At 39.4% G+C, this 10,728-nt stretch overlaps 1 protein-coding gene across 1 annotated transcript in view; it reads right to left on the bottom strand.

Moving 5' to 3' along the window:
• Positions 1 to 8,623: 8,623 nt before the first annotated feature.
• The window catches only part of GLCCI1 (glucocorticoid induced 1), a 122,863-nt gene continuing 120,758 nt past the window's right edge, over positions 8,624 to 10,728 (bottom strand). The window contains exons 7-8 of the mRNA XM_059074722.2: positions 10,582 to 10,702; positions 8,624 to 9,426 (exon numbers count right to left, since the gene is read on the bottom strand). Coding sequence (XP_058930705.1) covers positions 9,078 to 9,426; positions 10,582 to 10,702 — 470 coding nt within the window. The 3' untranslated portion in view covers positions 8,624 to 9,077. The remainder of the gene's footprint in view (positions 9,427 to 10,581; positions 10,703 to 10,728) is intronic.

Below are 10,728 nucleotides of genomic sequence, written 5' to 3'. Positions count from 1 at the left end.
TGCCCACTTCACAAATCCATCTCAGCTGAGTGGAGGGCTGTTAGTGTGCTCCACACTCCAGGGAATGCTCTGTCCTCAGAACTAAAGCTGCAGCCTTTCCCAAATGCACCTCCAACTCCAATCCAGGCTTAAATCATTAAAAAAATTTGTATTTTATATTGTAGTATAGTTGATTTATAATGTTGTATTAGTTTCAGGTTTACAGCAAAGTGATTCAGTTTTATATGTGTGTGTGTATGTATATATATGTGTATATATATATATATAATCTTTTTCAGTTTCTTTTCCCATTTAGGTTATTACAGTATATTGAGTGTAGTTCCCTGTGCTATACAGGAGGTCCTTGTTGATTATCTATTTTGTATACAGTAGCGTGTATATGTTAATCCCAAACTCCCAATTTATACCCAGGCTTAAATCATTTTATCTTCTTTACCTGAGTATGATGCTGTTGGGGCCATTTTTTTCTAAGAGGAAAACATCTGAAACTCTGTGTCATTTTCGGATTCTCCTCTGGGCCAAAATTCACTGTACCAAACCTTCTCTCAATCCACCTTGATTTTAAGAGATCTGCGGCTCATTTCCGTTAAAACTAAATCTTTTGCTAGCATTTCCTTCCTTTCCTCAATACTTTTTTCCCCTCCCTTAATATTTAGAAATTAACATGTATTTTCTTTCAAGTCATAAGGCTAATAGTTGCTACTAAAGAAAACGTAGAAAAACAGAAATGTGAATGTTAAATACAAATTATCCGCAACCTAGACATAACCGCTATTAATTTTTGTACCTTCTTCATGTCTTGTTTTCAACTCACATATATATGTGTTTTTACAAAACTACGGGGTCACGCTGGTTTGGGTAAGTGCTGCCATGTTCTTATTCAGAAAGCTGTACCAATTTATGCTTCTAAATGGCATATATGAGGGTGACTGTATCCCCGCCACCCCCTAAGCACTGAATATTATCCTTCTTATTAATCTTTGCTAGTTTAAAGGAAACAAATTGTTTCAATTTGCATTGCTTTGATCATTAGTGAGACTAAACATTTATTTTCATGTTGATCACTCCCCTTGAATTTCACCTTGTCTTTATATCAGGAGTATGTGAAGCAGTCCAGTCGTATGCACTTTCTGCTGCGTCATGCTGCTTCCTTGTCTTCTATTAGAAAAAAAACACGACTAAAGGAATACATGCTCATTGTAAGGAAAGAATCAAATATTTCAAAAGGGCATATGAGTATTGTGAAAGCTCACCTCAGCCCTCTCCTTGCCCCACCCACAGATGCTGTTCCCCAGGTGTAACCATCTTTGGCCTCCTCTTCCTACCTCTTTATTGTCTTCCTGCAGGACCTGAATTTAGCAGAGTGATCAGGAGAAAGGGTCAGGGGTTCAAAACGAAATAGGTTCTTCATACAAAGCTCCATGGGGGGTCAGTTGGGAAGGGAAGCAAGGGAGACCACACCAGGTGTTTGTCTGTAATCAAACGGGCAGGTGAATGGAGAGTGAGTTAAGATTACCCTGTTTTCCTGGATTTCAGTCCATATGAAAAATGGCAGACTGTTGATTGCAACACATGAGCAGTGGCCTTTGTTAACTTCTATCCCTTGAGTATAACCCTTTTCCTTTACAAAGTGGAATAGAAAACCTGAGAAATGGTTTGCCTTTCCTACATGAACCCTTCTCTCCGTCTGGCAGGTCCTTGTGGAGCCCTCCAACCACCTTTTATCCAGTCTGCTTCCCGACAGTGGTTTGAAATAACATCCATTGCCTGCAGGCCCACACCCAGATCTGGCTCAAGGGATGTCATCAAAGTCCTGCTTAAAACTGATGCCAAAACTTGAGTAGAATCTGTAGTGTGAAAGGGGACCCATTTCTTATTATCAGAAAATCTTTTGGAGGGAAAATGATCTAATTATTCAAATTCTTAGTCATTTTTAAGAAAATGGCTTTTTTGAATGAGAGGGGTCATCACCCAACTGATCTGGAACCTTTGAAAAAATTTTCCTCTCCTGAGAGATGCAAATGCCTCTGGAATGGAATAGGCCATTAGAATCAATGGGTCACCAGCCTCCTGTTCACTAAAGGAAAAAAAAGATATTTAAGATGGAAATATTTCTCATTTTCTTTAAAGATTCTGCTTTTTCTTCTTTTCCAGCTTTTAAAACTAATCACCTGTCCTCCCTCTTTTTGCATTGTTTCCCATGGGGAATCCTTTCCTGTAAGGGTTTAATTTTTCCCTCCATTGCATTGTCTTAGGTAAGATGGTACAGTGTTAGACAACTTTTAGGCACATCTAGTAGACTTACTATCATGTGAGTTGTTCAAATAACAAAATTTTATATGAGAAAGCTTTGTTTTGGACCTAGTCCAAATGGACTTCATTCAGGAAGTGTCCATTCCAAAAAGGCAAGCCTCCTTTTCTGGACCCAGAGGACAGAATGATACAGTAAGACTCTAGGTCAGCGGTCCCCAACTTTTCTGGCACCAGGGACCAGTTTCATGGAAGGCAATTTTTCCACAGAAGCCGGGGCGGGGGGGGCGGGGGTGGGATGGTCCAGGTGGTAATTCGAGCGATGGGGGGGATGGTCCAGGCAGTAACGTGAGTGGTGGGAAGCAGCAGATGAAGCTCTGCTCACTCACCCACCGCTCATCTCCTGCTGTGCTCCTAACAGGCCGCAGACTGGCACCGGTCCATGGCCTGGGGGTTGGGGACCCCTGCTCTAGGTGATATTGGCGGCAGTAATGGGTATATGTGTGTAGGTACAGGCACGGAGGGCAGCTGCTGTATTGTGTCAGTTCTCTAACCCTATGTGACACATTATCCCAAAACTTAGCACCTTAAAGCAACAAACATTCTCTCACGGTTTCTGAGGGTCAGGAACCCAGGAGTGATTTAGCTGGTCTGGCTTGAGGCCTCTCATGAGATTCAGCAGTCAAGCTGTGGGCTGGGGCTGCAGGCATCTCAGGGCTTGACTGGGGCTGGAGGAGCCGCTTCCAAGCTCACTCACATGGTTGCTGGCAGGAGGCCTCAGTTCCCTGCTAGCTGGCGGCCAGAGGACTGCGGCTTGCCATGTGGTCTCTCCATAGACTTCCTGAGTATCCTCTCAAATAGCTTCCCCATAGCAAGTGGTCCAGGAGAGTGTACATGCAAGACAGCAGCCTGTCTTTCTATAACCTAAGCTCAAAAGTGACTTCTGCTATATTCTATTCTAAAGCAAGTCCAGCCCACACTTAAGGGGAGGAAAATAAAGCTCTACCTCTGGAAGGGAGGAATATAAAAAAAGTTTGTGGATATATATATATATATATATATATATAGTTGATTTACAATGTATAAATTTCTGGTGTACAGCAAAGTGATATATATATATGTATATCAGATTCTTTCCCATTATAGTTTATTACAAGATATTGAATATAGTTCCCTGTGCTATACAGTAAGACCTTGTTGTTTATCTATTTTCTATTTGTGTGTCCTGTTAATCTCAAACTCCCAATTTATCCCTCCTTCCTCTTTCCCCTTTGGTAATCATAAGTTTGTTTTCTGTGTCTGTGAGTCTGCTTCTGTTTTGTAAATAAGTTCATTTGTATCATTTTTTTAGATTCCACATATAATATATCCTATGATATTTGTCTTTCTCTGACCTCATTTAGTATGATAATCTCTAGGTCCATCCATGTTGCTGCAAATGGCATTATTCCATTCTTTTTAATGGCTAATACATATACATACAATGGATATATACATACACACACCACATCTTTATCCATTCATCTGTTGATGGACACTTAGGTTGCTTTCATGTCTTGGCTATTGTAAATTGTGCTGCTATGAACACTGGGATGCATGTATCTTTTCAAATTAGAGTTTTTGTCTTTTCTGGATGTATACCCAGGAGTGGGATTGCTGGATCATATGGTAGCTCTATTTTTAGTTTTTTAAGGAACCTCCATACTAATTCTCCATAGTGGCTGCACTAATTTACATTCCCACCAACAGTGTGGGAGGGTTCCCTTTTCTCCACGCCCTCTCCAGCATTTAGTATTTGTAGACTTTTTGATGATGGCCGTTCTGACTGGTGTGAGGTGATACCTCGTTGTAGTTTTGATTGGCATTTCTCTAATGATTAGCCGTGTCGAATATCTTTTCATATGCCCGTTGGCCATCTGTTTGTCTTCTTTGGAGAAATGTCTAGGTCTTCTGCCCATTTTTTGATTGGGTTGTTTTTCTGTTATTGAGCTGTATAAGCATTTGTATATTTTGGAAATTAAGCCCTTGTTGGTCATCGTTTGCAAATGTTTTCTCCCATTCCATAGGCTGTCTTTTCATTTTGTTTTGTTTATTCTGTGCAAAAGCTTTTAAGTTTTAAGTCCGATTTGTTTATTTTTGCTTTTATTTCTATTTCCTTGGGAGACTGACCTAAGAAAACATTGCTATGACTTATGTCAGAGAATGTTTTGCTTACCTTCTCTTCTAGGAGTTTATGATGTCATGTCTTATATTTTAAGTTTTTAAGCCAGTTTGAGTTTACTTTTGTGTATGATATGAGGGAATATTCTAACTTCATTGATTTACATGTGGCTGTCCAGCTTTACCAACACACCACTTGCTGAAGAGACTGTAGCCATATTTTTAAAACCACCACATTTATGACACAAGTTACCTAATCTAGTTTAGTCTTTAGTCTATGTCAGAGGTCAGTAAATGTTTTCTGTAAAGGACCAGATGGTAAATGTTTTAGGCATTGTGGGCCAGACTGTCTCTGTGGTAACTACTTAATTCTGCCATTGTACAGCAAAATAGCCATAGGCAGTACATAAGCAAATGAGCATGGCTTTGTTCCAGTAACATTTATAAAAATAGGCATTGGGGTGGATTTGGCCCATGGGCTGTAGTTGGTTGATCCCCGGTCTACAGCTATAGAGGTTATTGGAAGTCCAGCAAACTTATTTTGTTTTCTTGCCATTAGAATCCTATTTCAAAAGAAATTTCATCCACATGGCATGGCTGTCTAATCTGCCACCATCGTGTCTCTGCAGCTTGATATTTAGTGGTGAGATAATAGGAAGACAGAAAGGCAACTCTGATTTAGGTGGAGAAAACTTCAGGACATAGAATTCCAGTCCTTGTCTTTTGGGAAACAGGAGGAATAGGAGTGTAAAGGAGAAGAGCTGATTTGGTGTGACAGGGACAAGAGAGTGTCTTCACTGCATTTAATCACTGCAGTTGAAATGAGGCAAGAAGTCTGAGAGATGCTTTTCAGACAACTGGAACTGTGGGGCTAGACTATGGCATTTAGTTTTTTGACTCAAGGTGTGAATTACAGGATCTAACTTTACAAAGCTCCTGCAGCTCTACCAAGCCCTGAGGTCCCCAAAGGAGTGATTTTACAGGGGAAGAAAGACTTGCGAGTATCAAAGATGGGGTAGAAGATGGAAGCTGCTCATAGAGAGCAGGAGGGAATATGTCGGGGATAACTGAACTTGAGAGCTAGAGGGGACCTCACCTCACACTGTGGGGTGGGGGTGAATATTTATTTTGCGATATTCGTAAATAAACTTTAAGTGACTATTTCTAGCTAACATAGGGTTAAACACGTAAATTCTTTTTTTTTTTTTTTGCAAAACATGTAAATTCTTATAACTGATTTCCCCTTCCTTGTTGCTTAGGTTTGATTTTGCAAATACGAACTTGTTTCTCAGGGCCATGTAATATTAAGCTTATTATCTGATCAAGTCAAGCAGAGATGGGGCTGAGAATTCCAGTTTTCCTTCATGTTCATTTGCAATGGAGTTTTTAACTTTTATAAGGTAGATAATTTCCTGCCTAAATCATATATTGTCCTGAAGAAGATCAAACTCACTATTAAAAAGTTATAGGCCCGAAACACAGCTACTAAGTCGTTATTTTTAAGTTCAATTTAAAAGTCAAATCTTCTCAATCTCTTTAGTGAGATGTGCTTCGGAAATGAAAAATATTCTGCTGGTAAATTATTTCTCACAGTGGTTTGTTTTTGCTTTCAAGCCACCACGTGGCCTATGATGACCTTATTTGGGTAACTGGGAAGAACGTCAACACTCCTTTGTTCTGTAAAGCTTTTCTCCCTATTATCCTGAAAAGATATAAAAAGAGTGAAATTTTTAAAAATTTTGCTGCAACTTCCTTCGTGGTGATTTCACTGAACTTAAAAAACTTATTTTCGTAAATAATTCTTAGGCATGAAATAACAACATGGGGACAATGTTTTCTCTTTTTAAGGTGCTCACAGCTGGGAGCAGTACAAAGGCTTGGAACTTCAGACATCTAGCTTCTTACCTTGTGATGGAAAGTGTGTGAATTAAATGTCAAGAGGAAACCAGGCTGTGGCAATCTGATCCCGTCAGACTACCTACAACCCAGAGATGCAGGTCAGGAACTGAGTGAGTACTGAATACTGCCCCTTCCCTGAGCTGAATTCATCCCTGTCAGGTAAGAGGCTAAAAAGCTCAGTCTTTCCAAAAACATATGTGAACTATTCCAGTTTTACTAATAACTTTATTTAAATAAGAAGACACAGGAACTTCTATACTGAAAAAATACAAAACAAAAGCCACACATTTCCTTGTGTAAAGCCATATTGTATGGTAACTCGAATACTGTTCAGCGCAGTGGCTAGAATTAAACAGTACAACTATATACAAAATTTAAACAATTTCTGACAAATTTCTACAGCTGGATGTAGGATACATTTGAGCTCAACAACTTCTGGGAAATTTACATGGCAAAGCATAAGCTTTAACACATTTGGTTCAAAACTTTAATATATGCTAAGAACAAATGTACAACACAATTCATATTTAGTTTTCTCATGAGAAAATAAAAGCACATGTCACTATAAATATCGTACATCAGATTTCATTACCAAAAAAAGCATATTCAGTCCATCGTTCAGAAACTAATATTGATACTATTGCATCTTATTTGGACAAAAGCAGAGCATAAGATCAACACATTATGTAATGCTAAACCAGATATCAGAAGTTAATGGAGCTCATATTTATCTTACAGAACTAATATTTTCTCCCTTTAACCATAATCTACAAAATATAGTATTTTCATCAAGGCCTGAGATTATTAGGGTTAAAGGTGTCTTCTGCTGAATAGATTGTTTTAAAAGGTTCCCCTGTGAAAATGGCGAAAGTAAACTGAGTCCTTTCCCATGACAGTCTCCTACAATATAACACTGACTAATTTAAAGGAGCCAGAATGCACCTTCAGGAGAGAATATTACTGCAAACTTTGGTGGAAAGAAGATAATTGGGATCATGACAAAATAATACGCAGAACACATACACACACAAACATATACACATATATATATATCATTTGTTTTAAAAAAAAATCAATGGTGTTGCTTTCTTCTTTATCAACTCTTCCTTCTTCAACCTCCTTAGAAAATAAAACAAAGTAAAACCCAGGAATGACTGAAAGGAACTGAAACGTTCCTGTAACTGTAAGCACCTTGTTCCCCTAATTCTTAAGAAAACTGTGCCGTATACTTCAGGTGCAGATGAAACAGTTTTATTGAACTGAAAGCAATGGAATAAAAATACAGAAACTTCCCTTTGCTTTTGAATACTCTCTTTGTGCTACAGAAAACAATGTCTGAAGTTGGGGTCTTCCACTGACCAATCAGGAATATCTAGGGCTGTCTTCACACTTAGAGAAGTTAGGTTGAGTCTGCAAGTTCAGGGCTCTTTACTTGGGTTTATGCTCTACTTCGTGCATCCAAAATGTGAACAGAACTGTTCATGGTATTATTATGAGAGGCTTGAATGAGACCGCTTCAAACTACTGCGTTTGTAAGTCACCACATAACCTGCTTACTTATGTTGAATTCTGAGACTCACACATGCTCTCTCTGTGTGAATGCAACTCATGCACCTGAACTGCTTGAGGAAAACAATAACCCACAGTGTGTCATTTTTAACCTGCAAATTAAAGAATTTCCAAAAGAGAAACTAAACATTAATATGCCTTTTGATAGAACAGTAGCATTTCATGACCCTGATGGCCAATACAAACAAAAAACCTCAGCCATCCCCCTGTGAAACTGCACTGGTCCTGAAGTTAGACCTAGACATTCTTGTCTTTAAATTCCACACACACAAGGTGGAATGTTTTTGTACAGCCTAGTACTGGACACTTTATTTGTAACATTGTATCAGTCATTAACTGAGCAACACCTGAACTTGTAAAAAAAAAAAAGCCACATTTACACATACTGAAACAGTGAATGCAACAGTTGTTTTACGTGTAACCACATGACAAAAGTGATGTCAGACACCACAGATTTGCTGGTTCTCCTCATGTTCACCCATGTCCAGGATTTCTGTTCTCCTAGGGTTGAATGCACTTCTTATTCTAAGAATGTGGAATGTAATGAGGAAAGGGAAATGCATAAAATAAGAAAAGGCAAAAGAGTGATGTTCCCTCTTTAGCTTTTTAGCTGTGAAATAGTTAATATCCCAATATGATATACATTCCAAGTTACCTGAGTTTAGACTTCAACTGAAGTACCTGAAGCTAGGCCATAGGGTGGGCACTGTGCAACTGTTGTGGCCATTTATTTACTTATTTTTTTGCATTGTATGTATTACAGAAGTTAGAAACAAACACCTGGATCAATTGTAAACATAATTCTGAAGTACAGTATTTTTCCATAGGACAAAACACAGCAAGACATTTTCTATTTAGACAGGCAACTTTCTGATATAGAGCTTATTTATACTGAAGAGTTTGGAACAAAACACAGGACACAGTACTAATCTGTCAAACATACTATGAAATGCATAGTCTCCACTTAAAATGCTGAATGATACACACATTTTTGCAAGCATTACTGCTTTCCACAAAAACTGCTGAATAGGAGTTCCGTCCCTGCCAAGATCAGTGTTGAGAGATACTTTATGATGCTGATAAGTATTCTGTTGTTGGTGGTGGTGGTGTCAGGAAGTTTGTCACTCCATGCAGATAGATGTCTGAGATCTAGTTCCTAATCCAGGGAACACAGGGTGGAGGCCAGCTCCCCCTCTGCTTTAGATGATCACGTAGTTCTGAGAGGAGATGTGCTCCTCACCCTGCAGTTCCTGCAGGAGCTGCTGTGGCTGCTGGGATGGCTGTTGGACAGAGGCCTCTGTGGAGCCCGTCACGCTGGTGTCATCAGAAAGAGACGTAAAGGAAACCCGGGAGGAGAGCTGCTCCACGGTCAGGGTGGCCAGAGCTGAGCTCTGGCCAGAGTTAGGAGAGTTCTTGAGCATCAGGTCAGAGGCAGGTAGGAGAGGGCCTAGAAGTTTTACAGGACAGAAAGCTGATCCGGTTGGGATGAAATTAACCTTGTTTTTGTCAGGACATGAAAAGAGAGGGGCTGCGATAGGCTGGCGAGACCTAAAACCATAAAACAAAATTAGGTTTACAATCACTAAAAAGTTAGGCACTTTCTGAATTAATTGGAGTTCTCTAAAACAGCTAAAATGCGGATGGCAGGGAATGAATTAAGTGTACACAGAGGGGTAAACATCTTCCATAGCACAAGTCAGCTGGCATACTACTGATGTACACAGCACTGAGGTGACATTTAAACCAAAACGATTTTCAAAAGGACTGGGCAGACAGAATTGTTCAGAGATTAGTTTGCCTTCATTCGTTTAGAAACATGGATTATGCGATGTTAACATGACCTTTTCTGTTAAGGATACTGGGAGAGGGATTACCCAATCATATATTTGGTTTTAAGCATTTCCTCCTTTTTCTGTATCTCTCTACATACTTTTACTAACACAGATCAGGAAAAATAGTTTCAGTAGTTTCTTGATGAGTCAGCCCAACAGAACAGCGTCCACAAGCCCTTCCTCTCCTCCCCTGCCCGGGAACTAAACCATCAACTCCTGCAGGACCCGTCTCTGTCCCCTTCTAGGTTACAAGAGTACAGCAGCCTCCACTAGGGCACCTGCACTGGGACAAAGGGATGAGTGAGTCCAAGAGCCACACGCTCTTTTTTTGAGTTATTCTGCCAAGTATTTACAGCATGAACCTCTCTTCCCTTTAATTTCTACTTTATATGTACCGATCTTTCAAAAACAAACAAACAAAAATCTGTGAACAAAGTCTAAATTCAATGCATACACATGCTAGATGTGTCTACAGGGAAGGAGACAAGTTAGTGAGTTCCCTCTGGCTTGTGGTATCACTATCATTAAGGCTGGCCACACATGGATATTCACTTTGCTGCTAAATGTCTTTTTCTTTTTAGCCATCTAAATTAATAGAACTTTTGAAAGGAAAATTCTTAATGATTAAAAATAAATCTTTTAGGTAGTAAGGATGAATTTCCAAGTTTCTTTGTATTAGCATATTTCCAGCACACAGAGTCTAATTCTCCTTCAATAAGATCTCTTTTGCCTATTCAACTCTCTTTTCATAATTTGCTTTTGAAACACATTATCAGCTGGATGGAGTAGTTGATTCATCTGTAATCAACTGGTCTCAGTAAAAAGCTTTACAGCTTTGCAGATCCCAGCTGACAGAAAAGACATTACTTACGCCATTTCCTCAAAGACCTTCACTCGCTCACATCCCTCTGGGGGCTCCCGTTTGAACATGTAGCTGTTGTTTGGTTTGGGAGATGAAGCATACTTGGGTAACGGTGAGCTACTCCCACTGTCTGTAAATTTAAAGCAGTTATATTAA

The sequence above is a fragment of the Kogia breviceps genome, chromosome 9 (assembly GCF_026419965.1).
Source record: "Kogia breviceps isolate mKogBre1 chromosome 9, mKogBre1 haplotype 1, whole genome shotgun sequence".
Taxonomy (NCBI): domain Eukaryota; kingdom Metazoa; phylum Chordata; class Mammalia; order Artiodactyla; family Physeteridae; genus Kogia; species Kogia breviceps.
Note: the sequence above shows the minus strand (reverse complement) of the source record. Positions and strands in the feature narration are given on the sequence as shown.